The sequence below is a fragment of the Hippichthys cyanospilos genome, chromosome 13 (genome assembly GCF_059441005.1).
Source record: "Hippichthys cyanospilos isolate Australia breed blue-spotted pipefish chromosome 13, RoL_Hcya_1.0, whole genome shotgun sequence".
Lineage (NCBI taxonomy): Eukaryota > Metazoa > Chordata > Actinopteri > Syngnathiformes > Syngnathidae > Hippichthys > Hippichthys cyanospilos.
Genome location: NC_142381.1, coordinates 317447 through 338639, shown reverse-complemented (window position 1 = coordinate 338639; position 21193 = coordinate 317447). Strand labels below are relative to the sequence as shown.

Below are 21193 nucleotides of genomic sequence, written 5' to 3'. Positions count from 1 at the left end.
TCTCCATGAGGCCCGCAAGCTTAAACCGGTTTGACCGCCCCGTTGTAGGCTATGGGATAGTGGCAGCAAATCGCCCGAGCGACAGGTTCTTCGTTTGGAAAGGCTCGCGGCACTCTTGCACTTTGGGACCCGTCGACCGGACGCGGGAACAAAAATGCAGAAGACACACACGCGCAGGCAGGCAGGCACGCGCGCGAGCCGATGAAGCTCCGGAGGGGGCGGGCTCACAAACAAAGGCGCGCTGCCCGGTGCGCGCGCGCCGTGCGCATGTATATGAGGGTCGTCGGGCGGGGGCTCGGCTGCACACTGGCGGGATCCTCCTCACTGCCGCATCGGCAGCGGCAGCGGCGGCCGAAGCAGCAGCGGCAGGTCAGGAGAAACCTTCCTCCATTTCCCCCCCTCGCGCGCCCGTACCGTCGACCCGCTTCATTCCGAACAAAAATCGGCGTCGTTTCGCGCGTGCGAGTGGCGGGAAGAAGAGGAGCAGGAGGATGGGCTGCAGGGCGCCTGGCGGGATGCGGCTCGGATTGGGTGCGCCCCGACGTCGTGAACATGCACAGTATGACCGAACGCGCATTGATATCGCGTTTCGTACCAATAGCCGCTGCGGCGGCGCGGGCGTGTTGGCGCACGTCGTCTCGATCGGTTTGCGCGCAGGCGGCTGTTGCTTCGTTGCGCCCGAGTCATCAGCGTTTGGAAGAAGTTTCACTGATTGGTCTCGGGGCGACGGCTTATCAAGAGTTGACCCGCAAAAAAGTCTCCAGACCACATCGGCAAAGCCGCAGCAAATGTCGCCCCAGCCCTTCTTGCCCCACCCCTTTTGCCCCGCCCTTCTTGCCCCACCCCTTTTGCCCCACCCTTCTTGCCCCACCCCCTTTGCCCCACCCCTTCCCCCAAAGGTAGTCGACTTAGCGGCGAGGCGCTTGGTAGGCGCGTCCACCTCGAGGAGCTCCGCCAAAAGTCTCGAGGAAGCTTGCCGCTTTGGTGGCAAGCGGCCATCTTGGAAGTTATTTCCCTTCTTTCCCCGGGTCCCGAATCGATATGTGTCGTCGTCGTCTCGGCGCCGCACGTGCGCGTGAAAAATTCACGCGCTCATCTCGTGTAGCAAGGAGGCGGTTTGTGAGTGCGAGCTCCAACCGACCGCAAAGAAAGGACGGCAATTTCTTTTCCTCTTGAAAGCAACCCAAAGGCTGTTGGAATGGGGGCGCGACCTAGTCCCAGCGCGGACCGCGCGCGAGCGTCCCATCGCGAGCCGCCGCCTACGGCGAGCGCCCATCGTCTTCCCGCTGGCAATCCGCCGTTGCCGTCCGGTCGGCAAACCCGGAGCCCGCGTGTCGCCCCGGTAACGGGAGCCTCACGCCCGTCGCCGAGGTTCAAAGTTCGCCAGGGTGTTGACTCGGCGCGAGTGGCGTGGGAGGCTTGCGAGCAGGAAATAATAAACGGCCAGCGCGGGCGGCGTGAAGGGGGACACGTCCCTTTCTTTTATCTCGCCCTACTTTTTTGCCCTCCTTTTTACGCATGAGCCTCCCTCCATCTTTGCATCCAGTCGTCCTTCGCTCCCACTCCACCCTGGAGAAACAACAAACGCTCAAGTCGCTGCATGGATATGGGGGGGGGGGGGTCTCCTGAAATACTGCAGGAGGCTCAAATAATAGTTAGGACAAAAGACAGCACAGGAAAATGCACAGCAAAAAAGAAGGCTGGGAAGGAGCGGCGCAAAAAAAAAAAAACCATCCGCCTCCACCCAGAGGCAGACAGGAAGCTTGCGGGCGGGCGGGCGGGCGGGCCGCTCGCCCGCCACGCTCGGTGAAATTCAAAGGCGAAGATTGCAAGCTGGAAATATGAAGGTGTTTGCTTTTAGACGGCCATTTTCTGAGCGCCGGCCCATAATAGCCATACATCCACTTCTACTTCTAAAATGAAGCGGTTCCGGAAGTCGTTTCGTAAGCAGAACCGCTTTTTACGTGGAACTAGCCTTCGAAATGAACACCTTGAGTCAGTCGCTATCGAAACGCCTTCTTTTGGTCGGCTTTTATCACGCTTTTGAAACGGGATTACGAATGGCGTTTTGCACGTGCAGTCAAATGTTTTCAGGTCAGGCCGTGTTGCAAAAGAGACGCAGGCTCTTTTCCTTCTGGAAGGTGACCTTCACACCTGCGCTCAGCGATTCCTTTGGCTTTTGCCCAACGTGTCACCTTTGCAACATGACCGTCACGTAATACGTTGTCACGACCCGTCACGTCCGCCGGATTCGTTTTTTGGTTCTTTTTTTTTATCATTTCCGAACACGCCGACAAAGCCGACGGTAGTTTTTTGCGCGTGGATGTTTACGGCCCACTTTTCGTCTTGACTCCTTCCTTCCGAATCGACAGCAGCTACGGCTAACATCGTACGCGTTGACACGAAAACGCACGGGAAGCGCCTCGCGTGACCCCCGACTAGACTTAAGTAAGCTCGCGTGCTCCGAATCATCCAAAAAAGAGAGATTCTCGCACCTGCCCACTTGCAGATGATTCCCGGAAATGTCAACTCAAAACGTGGAAACGAAAGGTCTGCGGCGCCACCCCCAATGTCGTGGTGTCGTACTACGACGCACATGACAATGAAACTCTTGAACGATGCGAACGGCATTCATATCGTTGAAAGGTTTAGGAGCATCTTTCTTGACGCGATATATTTTGATTAGCGTGCGCCGACGTAATCCTAGTACGTAGCGTATTGGCTTTGACCTACGCTTTCCGGCAAATGTCTAACAGGCCGACGCGACAAGCCCCGCCCCGCCCCGCCCCGCCCCGCGCGTGACGTTCAAGCCGGCGCGGCGACGTCGTTCCGGTAACGATAAGACAGCGAGCGGCCGCGTTATTCGAGATGAGGCCGCGCGACTCCTCCCCCCCGGCCGCCAATCCGCGGCCCGCACGCCATCACGTGAATAAATCGGGCGCGAATAATACCATATAAATATGGAGCGCGTGGAGTCGGCCGGCCGCCGGCGGCATCTCAATAATTCACGCTCCACTCCTATGCCCGCTGCTATTTTCGTTACGAATGGAACGCCGGCGTTCCCACGGCAACCCGTCCCGTCGTCTTTCCGCCGAGGCTTGATCGCGGCGGCGGCCCTCGGCGCCATCTCCTGACGGGGTTCTGCCGACCGCGGACCGGCCGCCATCGATTTCTTATTTGATCTTTGGAGGCGCGGCAAAGGAAAAAAAGATGGCGAGGTGGGCGGGAGTGAATAATGTCATTCCGTTTGTTTTTTCTTTGAAACCTTTTCAAGTGTGACCGGGAACTCTCGGGACAAGGCGAGGACTCCTGGGCGCGGGGTCCGGAACGGCAGCGTGCAAAGTAACGAATAAACAACAAAACTAACGGCGACCGGCCGGAACCTCGACGGGCGGACGCTACCGCGGTACGGCAATAACCCCACGCCGACCGGAAGCTAAATACGCGCACGAGCGACCAGACCAGAGGGAGGGAGCTGATGGGTCGAGGGGCGGGGGCGGCTTGACGCACTTAACCGACGGACACCGAGGGACACCGACGGACACCGACGTGCGGGTGTGGAACTCCGGCCCTGCGGGGGCGGGGATCCTGCACGTTTTCCAACGCGCCCCATTCAAACCATTAGGATGCTTTTCAAGCTCCCGCTGCGAGCGCGTCGTCGCCGTCGTCTTCTCCCGGGACGTTTCGGACGCGAACTGCGCCGCGGACGTGGCGCCGCCGATCAAAGGCATTCTCTCCTGTCTCCCTTTCTCGCAGGAGCGTCGGCGCGAGACGCCGCGGCCCGGGCTACGCGCCGGCTCGTCTTGGACCTCCGGAAAGAAGGAGTCCATCGCACGTAACAACTCAAGATGGACTTTGTCATGAAACAAGCTTTAGGCGGTGAGTAAGAAACATATGGCGTTAGCTCAGCCCGCAAATCGCGGCGTTTCGAAGCGGGTCCTTTTTTCCGCCGTCCCGGGCGGTCTGAGGCTTTCCGAATGCTCGACGCGGTCCGAGGCGGGCTCCGGATCCTTTCGCCCTCCCGTAAATCATTTCCAAACGGAAAGGTTCCCTCGGCGTTTCCGCGGTTCAGCCGATTACTGACAGGCTGACCTCGTGAAGGGAGCCAGCAAATGTCAACAAAGGGCTCATGTGATTAGCGGAGCCGAACGAACGTTAGGGGAGGGCAAATATTGACTTTGTTTTGCTTTTTCGCTTTGGTTGGAAACAAGCCCGGCAGCTGGTCTTAATTCAATCAATACCTCGGTCCAAACAACAGGAGGAACACAAAGCCGAGGGTCGAGCGAGCGGGGAAATGCGCGGCCTCGGCCCTCGCAAAAAGCGTCTCTGTTGAGACGGCGGAGACGGGTGGAGCGGGGGTCCCCGACCTTTTTATCGCCGCGGACTGCTCAACGCTGGAGATTTTTATCGTTTGCGTCAAATACGAGCTCATCGTTAAAGGAAAAGGATAAAAAAAAAAGACACTAGGGGGCTAAAAGATTGCGTGGATGTCTTTGGATGTCTATGCCGTCCCTTCTAAACGCTTGCAAAGGGAGGTACACCCGATCGGTGTCAAATTTAGCCCATGTCGGCCTCATTTACTGCCATTCAAAATATTGCCCGTTTCGGAAATGTCTCATCGTGCATTTCCGCCGATTTTTGCATTCACCCTTTCAACTGCGACTATTTAGAAATATTTGCGTTGGCGCCCCAAAACCCTCGGGTGGCGCTAGCGGCCAACTTATGAGGTTTGAAAGCCCGTCGGTGACTTTGATGATTGGCTTAGCCTGGACGCCCATCGCGCAAAAGTCTTCAAAAATCACAATACGACATTTACGGGATTTTCCTGTTTCAAACTCATGAATATATTCATGTACAGCGAGGTTACTTTTGCTATTATTGCATTTTAAGTTCCCGCTTCCAAAAAAATGTTTCCATATGTTTGGATAGGGCCGAAGCCACCGGTCGAGAGTCAAACCACATTCGTATTTGACGACGTCCAAGCCCAAGTTGGGCGAGAATGAGGCCGAGCTGGCCAAGAATCCCCGGACGGACACCCGCATCCTGCGGGACGTTTGGCTCGGGTTTTAGTTGGTTAGTTGAGTTCTCCGTCGCCATGGTGACGCTCCCCGCCGCAAGATAGCCAAGAAACGTTCTCCGGCGGCAGACGGGAAGCGTCCGTTTTTCATTTCCTGCGCGGGGAGCGGCGGGATGAAAATCCATCACGGACGTGTCACCAAAGCGTCCTCGGAGAAAAATCCCATCTTCGTATTTGTCGCGCCGACAGGAAGCGGCCGCGAGCGGCGCGAGCCGTCGGGGCCGAGCCGTTCTCGCTGCTCATTTCCTCTCCGCTTTTCTTCATCTCATCGGCCTTTTTTGTCCCCCCTCCTTTGGCCGCCGCGCAAAGCAGACGTCCGGTCGGATCCGGCGACGGCGGGACAGATGAGGCCGCATCGGGCGCCACTATGCGTCCGGTTTGGGGTTTTTTGAGGCGGAGGAGCGCTTCTTGAGGCAGAGGCGTCAACGGAGTAACGCTTGAACGAGCCTCCTTTGGCTCCTTTGGAAACGACTTGACGTACGGTGCGAGGGGGGCGCCACTCCTCCGGAGGCCCCCACGGACAGCGGCAAACGCGGCGCCTCCCGCTGTCCGGGGGGAAAAAGGCTACAAGTTGTCCCTTTAAGCCCTCCGCCACCTCGGTCGGTGAACATAGCGCTACGGCCATACTTCTTTTCCGCTCGCACCGTGCCGGCGGGACGGGATGTTTGTTTCGTTAGCTGTCACGCGCCCGCGGCGGACGGGATGACCTTAGCCCCGCCCCCACGCTGGGCGCTCCAGCCGCGCGCTAATTTGTCACGCTCCCTTTGGTTACGGGCGCAACCGCGGCGACGACGGCGGAAGCGGCGCGCAGAAAAGGTACGGCGCGAGCCGGGAGGAGCGCGGCGGTCGGCGGCGCGGCGTTCGATACCCGGGGCGGTTTCGGTCACGGCGGCCGGCCTTCCTTCATCCTCGGCCGCGTTGCGCGCCGCGCTCAGGTGCCACCAAGGACATGGGCAAGATGCTGGGCGGCGAGGAGGAGAAGGACCCCGACGCGGCCAAGAAGGAGGAAGAGCGGCAGGAGGCTCTCCGGCAGCAGGAGGAGGAGCGCAAGGCCAAACACGCCCGCATGGAGGCCGAGCGGGAGAAGGTCCGCCAGAGCATCCGGGACAAGGTAGCGCCAACGACGCCCAAAGTGCCATTTTTTACGTATGTGTTTTGATGTGAAGATGTCCGACGTCGAATTTGTCGTTTCGAAATGCGGTACCGGAAGAAAGACGGTTGCGCTAAGGTTCTCCATTCCAGTCACCGTGTCTCGTGTGTCATGTTGCGCGGCGACGATGTAGCCTTTGCCATCTTGAAATTCGCCTCCGTACTAGAGCCGATACCTTTGCGCGTTTCATCAGCCGAGCGCGCCGATGCCAACGAATGCATTCTTCTTGCCGGCCAAGGGATTTTGGGTGGATTTTGTTTTTGGTTTGTAGTACGGCCTGAAGAAGAAGGAGGAGAAGGAGGCGGAGGAGAAGGCGGCCATGGAGCAGGCCTGCGAGGGCTCGCTGACGCGCCCCAAGAAGGCCATCCCCAGGGGCTGCGGGGACGACGAGGACGAGGACGACGAGAGCATCCTGGATACCGTCCTCAAGTTTCTGCCCGGCCCGCTGCAGGACATGTTCAAGAAGTAGGCCCGCCCGGAATAGCGGGAAGGGCGTGGCACTTGGGGGAAAAGGTGATTGGGACCGTCTTGCCAAAGGCGGAGGGGTTTTTTTTTTTTTTTTTCTTTTTTGCACCCCCGTCTTTTTTTCCGGAAGTTCTTTCGATGCCGTCGGGGCTCTCGACCGGTCGCTCGTCACCTGTCGCCGGGCAGACGTGCCTTCATCAAAAGCGGACGCGGTAAATGCGCGTGGCCTTGCCGATTGACAAAGAGGAAGCAGCGACACCGCCGAATGAAACGCGTCGTCTTTCACCCGAGTCCGGGCGAGTAAGCCGAGGGGCTTACTCTTATATGTCCCACGCACAAAGTCCGGCCCCTTTCGTACTGCCCGTTACGCCGTCCGATTCCCGGCAGAACGTCCCGGAACGAAGTCAGCCGGCAGAAGCGTAAAAGCGGCCGTGCGAAAGGTGCGAGTGGATGCCGGCGCACTGATTTTGCGGGGGCTCCCCTTTCGCACTGCCCTTCCAAGCATTTGTTTTTTTAACTCAATTGGGGACGGGGCGTGGTCCGGCAAAAGCGACCTGCTTGGCAGCTATAAGAAAAGCGGGGCCGCGGCTGCGCCAAAGGCACTCGCTTAATAATCGGCATTCGCCGGGTACTTTGCTGGATAAAAGCCGGCTCGGCTCTCACGTTTGCGTTGCCGCGCTTTATCGGGAAGCTTGAGCCCCTTCGGCGCCGGCCTTCAAACCGACCGGGCCCGCGTCGCCGCCGCTTCTATCCCGCGTGAAGGTCCAGACGCCCGATGGGGGAGGAAATCCATTGGAGAAGTCGGGGGCGGGAAACAGAAGCGGCGTGAAAGGGAAGGATGGAAAGCGGCGGTTAGGGCTGCTCCAACCTCCTTACGCGGAAGCCACCGACGACAAAGGTCCACGCCGGCCAGACGTTTCCTGCGCCCCCTAAATTATTTGAAAGCGGGATTTTCTTTCTCGCGTGAAAGGGTACGTAGAAGGATTCTGAACGAATTTTGGGGTGCGACCCGCGCGGTACCAGTCGATCGGCGGAGCGGTGCCGGGCCCGTACCGGCCGTTGGGGACTTAGACAATCATTCCAAACTTAGGGCGACGTGAAATGTGGGTGGGGTGTGGCGTTCGGCCGTGTGTTTGAGGTCAAAATTCATCACCGTGGAAACCAAAGATTTGGGGTTTTTTTTTTCACCTCACCCACCTAAGGAAAAACAAAAAAACCCCACCCATTCAACCTAAGGCGCGCCGCATCAGACGCGCGTCGGCGACACCTCAGCGATGCGGCGCATCGGGACCCGAGGTGGCTAACGCGGCTCCAGAAAGCAACTCCTTCAGGATTCTGGGATGCCTTTCCACTGCGAGGAGGTCACTCTTTCCAGTGGCCAATGGCTACACGGCAAACGTACAAGCCAAAAGAATCGACGAGTGAGGTCCGAATTTTCTGGACCCGAATTGGCCACCTGCGTCGGTGGTGCGTCAGTACAGCGCCGGCCGTCGTTTTATTGGCGGTGCGCTTCGAATGTGCTTTGAAGGAGCTGACGGCATCGACCGAGAAGCCCATATCCTACTTTTAAGAAGACCGGACCGCAAAGCCATACGCTCGAGACTTTTTGCAATAATTTCTCCGAGGCGTTTTGTTTCGCCCGGTTTGTACGTTTCCACCGCAAGCCCGGCGCTGCGGCGGATGCGAGTCTCGGTAACGAAATCGTCCACGCGTGCGACGCAAAGGGCAAAGGGGCGGCTCGGCTCGTCCGGTCCGCGCGCTTTCCTTGGACTTGGCCTAGGCCGGTGTCGCGCTTTAGCCGAAGCGGTTTGGACGGCGTCGCGCGCCGCCGCGCCGCCACGCCCCTTTGAAAACATCAAAACGCCGGAGGACGCCTTTTAGCAGGTTCGGCTCCATCGGCCAGCTTCCGCTAACGTGGTGAATTCCTCAAAGTCGGATTGGAAATAGAAACGAAAAAGCGGGCTTTCCAATTTTCACATCTTTTGCTTTTTTAACTCCAAAGTGTTCTCCTAGAGCGCAGGTGTCAAACCCAAGGCCCGGGCCCTCCCAAGCGAATGCCGCCGAGTTCCATGATCCCCAAAATTTGAACTGGGCCATCCGCGGTCCCGTCGGCTAAACCGCGCGCCTTTCCAAGGGCTATTCCGCCTTTTGCATGCTTCGCTCGTCTTCGGTCCGTCCTCGCGCTTGTTGGAAATACGCGCCGGCATCCCCTGAACACACTGAACACCCTGAAACTAAGAAACATTCGGACGGGAGCGCGGGCGGGAGGAGCCCACTCCGAGGCCGGCGCGAGAAATAAGACCTAGGAAGTGTCCGGCGCGACGAAGAGCGATTTGCCACCCGCGGGGAAGCCATGGCCTACGCCGCCTACTCGGGCCCCCTCGCCGGCCGGCCGGCCGGCTCAGGCCCGAGCGTCCGGATGTTTGTCCGCGGACGGTCAGCTTTTCTTTCTTCCGTTTCGGGTGCCGCAGAAGGTCATCGGTCAAGCTTGAAAAAAAATATGGGGCGAAACGCTTGCTTTGCATGTCATGTTGTCTGTGCGTGTCTTTTTTGGAAACTTTGTCCTTTTAGGATGTCACGTGAAAAAAAAAGGAAAAACATTCAAATTGTTTATTAGATAAAAAGAATGTCTCCAATTTGCTTTGTTTCAGAACACTGTTGACGCTTTGACGTCTTCCCATATTTGATATATGATCCGGGGGCAAAACCTGTCATCTTGCCATCCCTTCGAAACGCTCGCAAGCGGGAAGTGGAGAGCTTCATCCCACGGGTGTCCGAATTAGCCCATGTCGGGCTCATTTACTGCCATTCAAAATTGGAAACGTTCTCCCTTTTGGACACGCCGGAGACCCGATGTTTCACCCCCGGTTTTTGCACGAATCCTTTCGGCGACGAAGGGAGAGGATATGCGGCTTCGGTGACGCGCCGGCACGGCCTTGGTCTTTGTTCCAGGGCAAAGGCGCTCGCCGGCCGGCGCAGCGAGCGAAGCCTCTCGACGTTTTCAAAATTGCGCGACACTCCCATCTAGCGGACATCTCGTCGCATTGCTCTCGCCACCGAGCCTCCTCATCCGGGGGTGAAAAAAAGGAGCATTGTGGTCAAAGACGCCTTTTATTTCATTTGAGTAGAAAGACACAGCGGGATGGCAGTTTGCAAGGCGTGACGTTTGACAATACAAAACACATACGAATGCTGCTGATTGACATTGGAATGCACCTTATTCAATGCAACTGCTTTATTTCATATACACGGTATATTGGGGATAAATCGAGCCAATGCACTAGTACTAGTAAGGCATATCACGTGCGAATATCATACGCATTTTTCTTAATATAAGAAACACAAACTATTTACATTGTCTTGCACCCTTCCCAAGCCATTTTGCAAGCTAATCGCATCCTCAGAGAAAGCGTCGTTTTTGCGCACGTAACCCGACAAAAGTTAGCGACCGCGAGAGAAAGCCCTCAAAGTGGGGTCGGCGGACCCCGGTGGTCCGTGGCCCGACTGCGGGGGTCCGCCAAATCATATGGGTCATGTTATTTTCTATCTATCCAAGAGCGACGACAACCAGCGACAACCAGTTTAACTGCCGGGGACGTATTTTCACGTTCGTTTGTTTTTTGAAAGAGTCCAGATACCCAAGTACCCATTTAGTTTTTCAGCATCCGGAAAACCAATGCGCTCAAGTATCCGTCGTCCCCGGCATGGAACGAGTTGACATGTTTTGAGAAATGTCATGGTTTTGAAAGCGGTCAAAAGGCGTTTCGTGCCTACAATCGCTTGTTAACGACGAAGCCGGCAAAGCGAAAGCGGTATTTTCTTTTGACTTTGACTAGAGCGGTGGAAACGGACCTGGAAACGTGCCATTTCTCTTTTCTCAACTTAGGTGCAGCTGAAAAACTTGCCAAATTGAATCTTTCGCTGACCAAAAATGTGGACCGGTTTAAAGTTTTTAGCTTTAAAATGTTCGAACGCTAATAGATTTGAGGGTTCTTTGTTTGGTTTCTGCAAATATTTGCAACGGGGATCCTTGGAGAATTTGCTGCCACCCGACTCCCGATGCGAAGGACTCGAAAGCGACGCGATATTTGCGCTACGCCAGCCCGGCCTAGCCCTCGAGCTTTGACGCCAAGCTCCCGTTGAGCTTTCGGGTGTTGAAGAAGGTCCGCTAGAAGCTGCGGAAAAAGCGCAGCGAGAGCTCGTAGCCCAGGAACATGGTGGCGCTCATGGGGAAGCCCCGGATGGCGTTGACCGACGCGCCGCGGAAGAACACCTGCGCCCAAACACGCGCGGGCAGGCCTTGGCAAAAGTCCGATCTGATCCGATCCGGCCGGCCGGCCGGCAGGGGGCGCCCGGGGCTCACCTGCGCTCCTTCCGTCCGGTAGCTGTGCAGGACGCAGTGAAGGACGCCCTTGTACTTCCTGTGCAGGTGCGCGTCCGCCTGCAGCCGACTCTTCACCACGTCGGCGGGCGTGGCCGTCACCCAGGAAATGGAACCTGCGAGTGAGGGCGCGAGGAAGGAGAAAGTCGCGAGTGCGTCACGCGGATGCGTCACGCGAGCCCGGCACGCGAGCCCGGCGGAGCAGGCGCGCGCCGAGGGGTCAAAGTAGGCCAGGCTTTTTTTTTTTCTTTCTTTCGGGTAAACGAAGCCGGGAACCGCACGCTTTGACCGGAGGGGAGGGGCGCGGCTCCGATTCCCAAGATCCGCCCGCGACGTGCATTCGCCGTGTCTATGAAGTCTATGAAGTTTCGATCGTTTGTTTGGTGGCTTTGAAGCGACGCGCGTCCGGCTGTCCACCGTGTCTCTCTCTCTCGCGTCATCGGCGTCTTTCACGAGTCTGTTTTGCGCTCAAGAATTTTCGGAGTCTGTCGTTTGTTACGTGTCTTTAAAGCGATTCGCCCGCGTTTCTCCATTTTTGGTGTATTCATTGCCTTTAACCCCCGGCCCGGGGGCAATTTTCACCCTACTTGGGTTTTGACACGTTTTCGACGCGTGGCAATCAAAGGAAAAAGATACCAGAAAGAAAAGACTATTGTTCAAACATGATGACTTGCCCTTGTCCAGACCCCGCGCGTGATTTTGGAGAAGCGGAAAGCCTGATGTTTTGTCACGCGTTTGCCCCAATTTTTGCACGAACCCTTTCAATGGAAATGTTGGTGGCGAGACCCAAATGAGCGGAGAACTTCTGGCAATTTGCAAGCCTTTCGATGACTTGGCGGAGCGGCTAAGTTCTCGCTACGCGTTGTTTGCGGGAAGCCTCATACGATAACCTGCATATTCCCGTCTGCGAAATCTGCGGCATAAGTAGCTGTTAACGTTTGTTTTTCCTTTCTAACGGCCTCGGAATATATACATCGTATGTTAATATAGATAGGTACGGATAGGGCTGACGCCACTGAACGTTTTGAGGGGGTTGAAAGCCCAAATCCGGTATGTTTGTATCTGTCCACGTTATGAGCCTTTGAAAGTCAGGCCGAGTCGGCCGGCTGATAATGAGGCAAGGTTAGTGAAAAAGGGTTAGGGTTTTCGGGGCGTTGGGGGGGGACAAAGACCGAGGAGCATCGGACGGCCCCTCGACATTTGGTTTTCGGATGACGGCGAGCGTTCGGAAGGGTCTCGGCGTATGTTTGCGTTTGTGACCTGCCAGTCCGCCGGCCAGCCAGATGGCGCAGGGGTGCGGCGCGGCGGCGCCGTCGGATTTGAGGAGGTCGCAGAAGATGGCGTAGGGCACAAAGTAGAGGGCGTAGCCGGGGACGTCCCTGAGGATCATGGCCCCGCCCCCGCGGTACAGGCCCTGGAGGCCCTCGCGCCGAACCACGCTGCCGATGCAGTGGAGCGGCCCGCGGTACGCGTTGCCCGCGCCGGCGTTGCACACGTGCAGGGAGCGCATGCCCGTGGGTGCCGCCGCCGTCCTGTTGTGAGAAACGCCCCCCGCCAGTTGGAAACCGTCTAAGCACAAAAAGACAAAAACGACACTTAGGACTTGTTGCCGAGCGCCAAAAACGCACGCTCTCCCTTTCTCCTGCCGGAGCGACAACGATTCCAGAAACGACATGACTTCAAGTGTCTTGAAACGTACGCTTCATTTCAAGTCAAAACTCGGCCGATAAGCTGGTGCGCGTCGACGGGCCGCGTCGGCAAAACTAAATCCCGCCGGCTGACGCGCCGTGGCTCCCGTCCACACAACGCGCCCCTTTGAAAATATCCCAAACAAACGAGCAAAACAAACGAGCAAAACAAACGGGCAAAACAAACGAGCGAAACAAAAGCGGCGCCGCATGGGCTCACCGGGCCGGCGCCAATTTGGTTGGCCCTGATGGCTTCCACATGTCCAAAACATTTGACTGGAGGAAAACGTGGCATTTGGGAGCCGCCGCAACCCCGACTCCGGCCGAGAAGGCGACTCGGATTACGGCGGGGCCTTCCCGCCGCTTTGCATCCAAAACGGCCCCGGCTTCCCGCGACATCCTATTAGTCGCGCGGCCGCCCCAAAACGCCGTTCCAACTCCAGTCCCGGAGAGCCGGTATCCTGCGCGTTTCGCGGTTTTTCCCGATCTCGTCGATCGGGAGTATTTTCAAGCTCCAGCGGAGTTTGTTGACGAGCTAACTGGAAAACGCGGGACGCCGGAATGGCCCGCCCCCATCGAGATTTGTTTTTGTGGACCTGTGCACCTTCAGGTTTTTTCTCAGGGCCCTTGGATCGTTTTTGCAGAGATTTGACGGAGCGCGGTCCGTTCCCTCGGACGAAACGGTCCCGCTATTTGGGGGGGCTTGGGCGCGCCCGCGACCCGCGAAGAGAGCGGACGCTAGCGCGACGGCTGTCGCTTTGGAACGACGTCATGAAGGGGGCGCGGCTTCGCAATCGCCCCCAAAACCGCTACATCACGAGGAACGGAACGAGCGAAACGCCGGCCGGCCGGGGCGACTCACCGGCCGGCGGGGCGGCGCGCGTCGGCGTCTGCATCTGCAGCCGGATCTTGACCAGGTCGACGGGGGCGCCCAGGCCCACCGACACCAGGCCCGTCAGCATGCTGGCGGCCGCCACGTCGCTCAGGACGGGCGGGCGGCGCTCGTCGCCGTAGCGCCGCTTGGCGATGAGGCGCTGCGCGTTGCTGAAGAAGCCGAACACCAGCGAGTTGTACGCCGCGACGGTGGCCAGGGGGAAGGACATGCCCTTGAAGAAGCCCCGCGCCTGCGCCCACCGCCGCGCCGCGTCAGCGGCGCTCTCGGCAAAGCCGCGCGCGTCGCCGGGCCCGAGGTTTCCCTCCACGTACCGTCTCCTTCCTGTAGATGGCCGCGATGCAGTCCGTCATGTTCCTGTAGCCTTTCCCCGCCTGCAGCCGCGTCTGCCAAATCCCAAAGGTGCCGCCTTTGCTTTTGTTCGTTCGCAAACCTTTTCTTTTCCTTTTTTTACCTTGACCGTGTCCAGCGGATGTCCCACCACCACACTTGATGCCCCTGCGCACACGTGAGCACAGCGCGTTGAAAATAAGCTGATTTCTAGGCTTTTTCTGCCATTTTGACATGCGGGCGGTACGACCGCACCCCTGTGCGCACGCCGATTGACGGCAACTGCATATTGAACCCCTGGGGCAAATGCTGGCCCAGCTTTTGGATGTTTTGATGTGTGATATTAGAAAAAACACCGTGCAGGAGGCTAAAATATTGCACAGATTGTCAAAAGGTGACGACTCACAACACGCCGTCCCTTCCAGACATTTTGACGCGTGGAGCATAACGCCAGCCTTAGCCTGACTACCGCGAGAAGCGCAAGTTCTCGCTACGCGCCGTGGGACTTGCAGTTGACTCGAGGCTCGGATCCCAGAACTACGTGTTGCAGGAAAGCTTTTTGGATTTTGATTCGGCCGCAGGGAAGAGTTTGACTTCATGCGAGGCGTAACATTACGGCTGCGTATTCCCAGCTGCCGCATCGAATGGCTGCTAAGGTTTTTTTTTTATTCACACGTGACTATACATAGTATGGATAGGACCGAAGCCACTGAATATTTTGAGGGCTTGAATGTAAAACTAGATTTCTATTTGAGCCTGATGCGAAGTCAGCCCAAGTTGGGAGATATGAGGCCCCGGTTAGTGAAAATCTCCGACACGACAAGCAGGGGTTGAACAGATATCATAAAATTATTTGATCACATGAAACCATGACAGTCAGTCACTCGGGTGTCGTGTCACACGCACACGCACACGAATCCAATTTGGCGTCCTTAACGGGCGTTCCTAATGTTTTGGCACTCTCGCGTGGCTAAATCGCGTAGGCTACAGGTCAGAAGAAGACACACACATCGACTCCCGAGCCGTTCCTATTTTGACTTCATCTGGCCGCATGGAGAGCTCTCAGTGTCGCGCGCGCGGGCGCGCGAACGCAAACGCTCAAGAGTGAGCTGCGACGCGTCCCTAATATTTGGACCCAAACACGCACACACGCTTAGAGATGGAAGTGTCGCGCACTGACCTCCGACCCACCCGGCGAGGAAATCGTCCATCGGGAAGCTCTCGGAAGACTTTAGTTTCGTTGAGTTTTTTTTCCCCCCCCTTTGAAATCCGCACTCGCACTCGGGCGTTCGTGGGCTTTTGCCGTGTTTGTGTTCTGAGTCGGCCGAGACGCGACAGGACGCTTTGATTGCCCCCTCGGCGGCCGGCGGCCAATGAGAGCGCGCGCGGCGCAGGCTCCGCCTAGCCAATGCGAAGCCGGCCAATCCACCCGCGATGCGCCGGCCGAGCAAGGGACTCGGAGCCGACTTGAGGCTTCGGTCCAAGAACCGCATTTTGCGGCAAAGCCTTTCTTCGGCCGCCCGCCCGCAAGAGTTTTATTTCCCGCCGTGCGTAACGTTATACCTGCGTGTTCCCGTCTGCAAAATCCGCAGCGTGGAATGGCTCGTAATCTTTTCGCTTGTTTGTTTTTGTCCCACAAAGTGGCATTTCTTTCAAACGAAACCGCCCGGGGATATCTATATGGAAATATCCACTGACGCCATTGGGGGATTTGCGTTTGACCGCGCCGCGAGCCTTCCCAAGTCGGCCCGAGTTGGCCGCGAATACGGCCGGGCGGCTGAAAAATCCCCGGCGGCCTCCTTCCGGCCGTTTTTGTCGCAGTGCGTCATAGTGTCATCCCAACTAAGCGCTTCAAAAAGACCACATGAAATAGCAGCCTACGGGAGCTCGGCGGCGAGGCCGCGTTCCACAGCAAAAGTGGCGGCAAACGGCACAAAAAGAAAACCTTACGACACAAAGGCAAGAATTGCAGTCGTACGCGGGGCTTCCTTCTCCTCGCTGAGTAATTCTGGTAAAATAAAGGAAAGAAAAACCTGAACCGGATTTGAAAGGCAGACTTTCTTTCGCATTACGCGAGGCTCTTTTTATTCTTATTTAGCGGACGGGAATCTCTTTTGGACTTTGATTTACGTCTGAAAGTATCAGTACTTGGACTTGAGGATACCCGGACTATTGAGGAAGCGAATGTTTGGGCCCGCTCGGGGCGAAGCGCTCTGGCCCCGCCCCTCCAGATAAGACCTCGATAGCAAGCCGACGTCACGCTTGGACGGAAAGTTCCAGAAAAACAAAACGGCTCAATCACTCATTAGCCAAAAGTCAATGGGTAGCTTGACAAAGTACTCGCTGGCGCAGTGAAGCCCAACAAAGTTCGACAACAAGGATTTTGATGGACGTGTCCGTCATACCGAGACCAGACAAATCAGACAAATCCACATGTCCAAAACGGACCGTTGATCCCATATTGAACGTGGCCTTTTCGACATGTCCAAAACGGACCGTTGATCCCATATTGAACGTGGCCTTTTCGACATGTCCAAAACGGACCGTTGATCCCATATTGAACGTGGCCTTTTCGACATGTCCAAAACGGACCGTTGATCCGATCTTGAACGGCAGTAAACGAGGCCGACGCGGGCTCAATTTGACGCCTCCCTTTTGCGAGCGTTTGGAGGGGACAGCAGACGGAAAGTCATCACCTTTTGGCATTATTTTAGCCTCCCATTGTTTTTGCCACGCTTTTCCTTTGATACGGCGCATCCAAAACACGGAAAGTCGGGTCCAAATCCCTCCCGCGTTTCTAAGCCGTCCCTGCTTTTATTTGCCCTTATGTGGCCTGCGGAGAGAAGAAACGCGAGGGAGAGACATCACCGCCCCGCACTGGTTGAGGACGCTAAACGGCTAAGCCTTTTTTTTTCTTTTTCTTTTTTAACGCTTGTAAGCCATCCAGTGTGAAACGGCGTAAACATTTTGTCCGCGGTATGGCAGTAGCCACTGTACGTGGAAGCCGGCGGTCCCCGGGTGGCTTTCCGCTGGTAAAAATACACAAAACATGAGCCGCGCGTTGGCGTCCGGTTTCAAGCAGTAAACACGGGGCGGGCTCTCGTTTCCTGCGGCGCCCTGACCCGCCCGCGCGCTCCCGTTGACTTATTAACATCGATCACGAGGCGGCCGAGCGGGCTGCGCGCTATTTGCGGAGACGCGCGCCGATATACGGAGCCGGATAACTTTGATGGCGCAATTCCAGTTGACCGGATTTCAAAATGTTGGTTGCGGCCGCGCTCTATGAAGGGGTCGCTACCGCGATGAGAGTGAAAAGCAAGGCCGCGTTACGGAAGAGCAAAAACCGCCGTCCCACCACTCGTGCTTTTCCTCCACAGGCCACAGGTTTTGTTTCCCTTTCTCGTGCGTGCCCTCATCCTCACCTTTCGCTTCTTGCAGGCGTTTGTAGGCCTCGCAGGCTTGGGAATATTTTCTTCCCTAACCCTACGTATCGGGATTCTCCCCCGCTTTCCCAAGCCGTCCCAACACGTTTGTTTGCGAAGACGTGAAAGTAGGTCAGGCGAAAAAAATCCCAATTCTGCTTGGCCAATATCAGGCCTAATTGCTCGCAGTTGTTCTTCCGAACATTTCTTGCATTGGACTTTTGTTTATCCGCATTTTGATTGAGCTTTGGAAATGAATAACAGGCTGAAAAGGATGGGTGGGTTTGCTGGTCGGGCCTTGTTTTTCCTACGTGATTATCCATTTCCATCCGCGTAGCGTACGTATCCATGCAAATCCATTGTGAATCGGAGGGAGGGCGCGCCCAACGCGGCGTCTGAAAAACGGGCGGCTTTTGACGTGATCTGCCCCCCCCCCCCGTGGCCTTTTCCAAGCCGCGGCACAGGTGCCGCTGACAACGGAGCCGGGAGGGCGGGCGGGCGGGCGGGCGGGCGGGCGGGCGTCGCCGCGGCGACCTCACCCAAAAAGCGCGCTCGAGATGCGACTTTGGACTCGGAGAGAACACGTGCGGCCGTAAGAGCGCGCGTGACCCGGGGCCGATAGCCGCGCGACCTCAATATCTTTTTCTCCGGATCGGCCGTGGACTTTGTGTTTGTTTGTGGGGGGGGGGGCTTTGCGAACGCGTGCGTGTCAAGGCAGCCCAGACATCTGCGCCGCGTAACCCGAACCAGATGGGTTTCGGCGAAAAATCTGCAGCTTTGCGAAAAGCCAGAACAGATCCAAACAAACCGGGCGCGCTCATTCCTGGCGACCATCTGCCAAAAAGGCCGTCTTCAAATGCATCCGCAACTTTTCTTTTCTTTTCTTTTTTCGCGAATGCGCTGGGTCTCGTCGCATTAAAGAGCAGACTCCAGATTTGTTCTCCGGTGGATTTCTGTCATGGCGCTGAAGTCTGAAGTGACCCGATTGCCATCTTCTAACGCAGCGCCCCCCGCCCTTTTTTATCACCGGGGACGGCAAATGCCAGCTGATCTTTCTTTCCCGAACCTTCAATGCACACGACTTTTTGCTATAACGCCATAGCGTAAGGCATCGCACACACCAAAAGACTAGTCTTATTTTACTGGGCACAAATGACAGTAACGCACTTTACAATGCGTCACAATACATAGGCCTCAAAAAATTGATGACGTGATGCAGTTCATTAGGTCGCCTTGAGATGGCGCTGGTGTAATGTTGCTACGCAGAGAACTTTGTTGAGGTCGTCGTCCAGGCGATCCAAATGTCCTTTCACTCTGGAATGAGCGTTGTTGGGCCCGTCCTTCAGATGGCGCTGCTGCCGTTTGGAGCAACTCGGAGGCGGCCAACATGGCGACGCCGGAAATTCCTTTTGGCAATTGGCCGACGGCGAGGATCTTCATTTGGGCTCATTTGTGCATCCGACATAAAAAAAAAAAGACTTGTGCGCTCCAGGTGCCCGCCTGCCTGCCCGCCCGGCCATTGAGTGGGACGTTCAACAGTTGCAATAAGGGTTAGCTAGCCGACCGTTTGCGAGGAGAGCGGGGAGCCCTCGCCCGCACGCGTCTTGTCCGGGTCAAACAAGCCCAAAGCGCCGCGGCTTCTCCTCCAGACGAGAATTGAACCCGATCCAAAAATGTACAAAATCTTTGGAGGCAGCCACCAGGGGGCAGCGTGACTTCACCTTAGACTTCATTGCTTCGTGGCTTGTTTGCGTGCGTGCGTGCGTGAGTGCGTTTTTTTGTTTTTTTGGCCCAACCTTTTTCCTCTGTCTTGTCCTCACTTGTCAATGTCACCTTTGGCATTAGGAAGAAGCACCTGGCTGCGCGCGTGCCACGGAGCCTGCAAACTACACGGAATTCCTGAACAACAACAACAAGACGAGGAATTCTCAGATAGACGACGGAAAAGGTACAACACACACGGCTGCGCGAGTGCCCTGTATGATTAATGTGCAGCGGACAAAGGGATTGCTCATGTGTGCAACACGCTAACACAAATAAATACACAAATGATGCAAGCGCACACAAAAGTGACACAAGTCACAAGTACACAAATAGGCAACCTAAGCAACCGCGTTAGGCATACTGAGAAAACCAACAAGGGACTCCTAACTCGCACACATAAGACGCATCCACAAGCGCACGCGCGGCACGATGATACACGCTAATTCGCAACTCGTACTCGGACACAAACGCAAAGAACAAAAGCACCCCAAATCCACACGTACACAAGCCAGGCACATCAACACAACAGTTGCAAAAGCACCCCAAATCCACACGTACACAAGACAGACAGGCCCATCAACACAAATGGCAAAAGGCGTCCGTCCGCCCCCGGTCGGCGACGGTTGCCCGCGACTCAACGGCGCCTCTGCCGGTCGCCACGTTGGGCCGCAAGCTCAACTTTGTGTTTGTTTGCGCTCTTACGTAAAGGCGGCCCGGCTTGAGGCCTCCTTCCCGGTGAGCGCGCCTAATGCGGAGCGACAGTCGCTAAAGCCGATAGGCCGCCTGTCCCGCGGCGCCGGCCGAGGCGCGTGCGCTCCCGCGCGCCTCAGCCGGCTGCCAAATAGCACGACGCCGCTAGCTCGCGTCTCAAAGGAAAGCCAAAATGTGGCTTCTGGCCACGCGGCCACGGGCCGACCTTTTTCTTGCGTCGTCCGCCGCTTTTCTTTCCGTTTTATTGAATGACTAAGAATTTTCGAGACGGACGAGCTTGCGCAATGGAATGCAATCGCATTATTGTCATCCTATAGCTGGAATAGCACGCGCTGCTGCAATCGCTGCGTATTAATGATATGATTGATGAATAAAATGGAATATTGTGACGGGAGTCTTCTTGCGCTTGCTTTGTTATTGCTAAGAGCATTTATAGCTTATTAGATGACTGGCAGTTAAAGATTGAGAGGCAAAATGGCCCTTTTTGATTTTCGTCTTCTGTTGCAAGCTGCTAGTGTGGAAAAACAAAAACACAAGATGCTCATATGGGGCATATTTGAAAGAGCTAATATTTATTAGCTAATGTCGTGACCCGTTGTCACCGGAGCCCATTGATTTGTCGGTCCTGGCCGCACGCCGGGCCTGACATTTATGCAAGCGCCAAGACTTTTTTTCATTTGCCGCTTTTTTTTTTTTTTTTTTTTGGGGGGGGGGGCCTTTGCGCTCGAGGTCGTCTTGGCGCCACGCTTGAAATGCGCCGACCTTCACCGCGGTGACACATCAAGTCGGCCGGCGGGGACATCGCCGTCGCGCTCGTCCTCCGTTTTGTTTACGCCATCCACATCGACGCTGGCGTTCTCCATTCACGTGATTTAGAGGAGAAGAATATTTTTCATGCGTGCCTGTGTTAAGGCTACTCCACTGATGGTCTTTAGTATCGTTTTGTGTATTTCTCTTGTTTTTGCGCGTCAGATGGTATTTTGCAAATTTTCTCTTGACTTCTTAACCTTGGGCTTTGAGCGAGCCGGTCTCAGGGGCTCCGCGTGACCGAGGTCCCCGACCGCACCCGAAATATAAGAGTTCACCCGTTTGCGCTTTGTTCGGCCCGATCTTCGTTTTTTTGCCGCCGCCTCCGGCCGCTCTTCATATTACATTTTGTGGCGAGGAAGGACGGCGCGGCTTAGGCCGGGAGCGGCGGCTGTGTTTATTTCGAGGTTTCCTACCGGCTTTTTTTTCTCTCTCTGTTGTCGCTTTGTGTTTTTGGCTGTTTGTTGTTCGTGGGCATTTGCGCGCTGGGCGCAGTGACAGTTGGA

At 56.2% G+C, this 21193-nt stretch overlaps 2 protein-coding genes across 3 annotated transcripts; one reads left to right on the top strand and one right to left on the bottom strand.

Moving 5' to 3' along the window:
* Positions 1-139: 139 nt before the first annotated feature.
* LOC148413319 (complexin-2) lies at positions 140-9328 on the top strand. Of its 2 annotated transcripts, XM_088431459.1 has the most exons (5): positions 265-369; positions 3275-3406; positions 3757-3879; positions 6013-6188; positions 6499-9328. In XM_088431459.1, the coding sequence occupies exons 3-5, from the start codon at positions 3849-3851 to the stop codon at positions 6694-6696; spliced, it is 405 nt and encodes a 134-aa protein (XP_088287585.1). In that variant the 5' UTR covers positions 265-369; positions 3275-3406; positions 3757-3848; the 3' UTR covers positions 6697-9328. The 2 variants fall into 2 exon arrangements, with proteins under 2 accessions (XP_088287584.1, XP_088287585.1); XM_088431458.1 differs by lacking the exon at positions 3275-3406 and having other exon boundaries at positions 140-369.
* Positions 9329-9784: 456 nt separating this feature from the next.
* On the bottom strand, positions 9785-15327 carry slc25a48 (solute carrier family 25 member 48). Its single transcript, XM_088431457.1, has 7 exons — positions 15164-15327; positions 14108-14151; positions 13968-14039; positions 13624-13885; positions 12334-12642; positions 11056-11189; positions 9785-10965 (listed from the first exon to the last, which is right to left on the bottom strand). Exons 1-7 carry the CDS (start codon positions 15192-15194, stop codon positions 10861-10863), a joined length of 957 nt encoding a protein of 318 aa, XP_088287583.1. The 5' UTR covers positions 15195-15327; the 3' UTR covers positions 9785-10860.
* Between the last annotated feature and the right edge of the window lie 5866 nt (positions 15328-21193).

Bases quoted from the DNA above. Each gene is read 5' to 3' on its own strand.
- LOC148413319 (XM_088431458.1), top strand. From the start codon at position 3,849: ATGGACTTTGTCATGAAACAAGCTTTAGGCG. The intron at 3,880-6,012 runs GTGAGTAAGAAA...CGCCGCGCTCAG, and splicing joins CATGAAACAAGCTTTAGGCG to GTGCCACCAAGGACATGGGC. The intron at 6,189-6,498 runs GTAGCGCCAACG...TTTGGTTTGTAG, and splicing joins GCCAGAGCATCCGGGACAAG to TACGGCCTGAAGAAGAAGGA.
- slc25a48 (XM_088431457.1), bottom strand. From the start codon at position 15,194: ATGGACGATTTCCTCGCCGGGTGGGTCGGAG. The intron at 14,040-14,107 runs GTAAAAAAAGGA...GGGATTTGGCAG, and splicing joins ATCCGCTGGACACGGTCAAG to ACGCGGCTGCAGGCGGGGAA. The intron at 12,643-13,623 runs GTGAGTCGCCCC...TTTTGTGCTTAG, and splicing joins GCGCGCCGCCCCGCCGGCCG to ACGGTTTCCAACTGGCGGGG.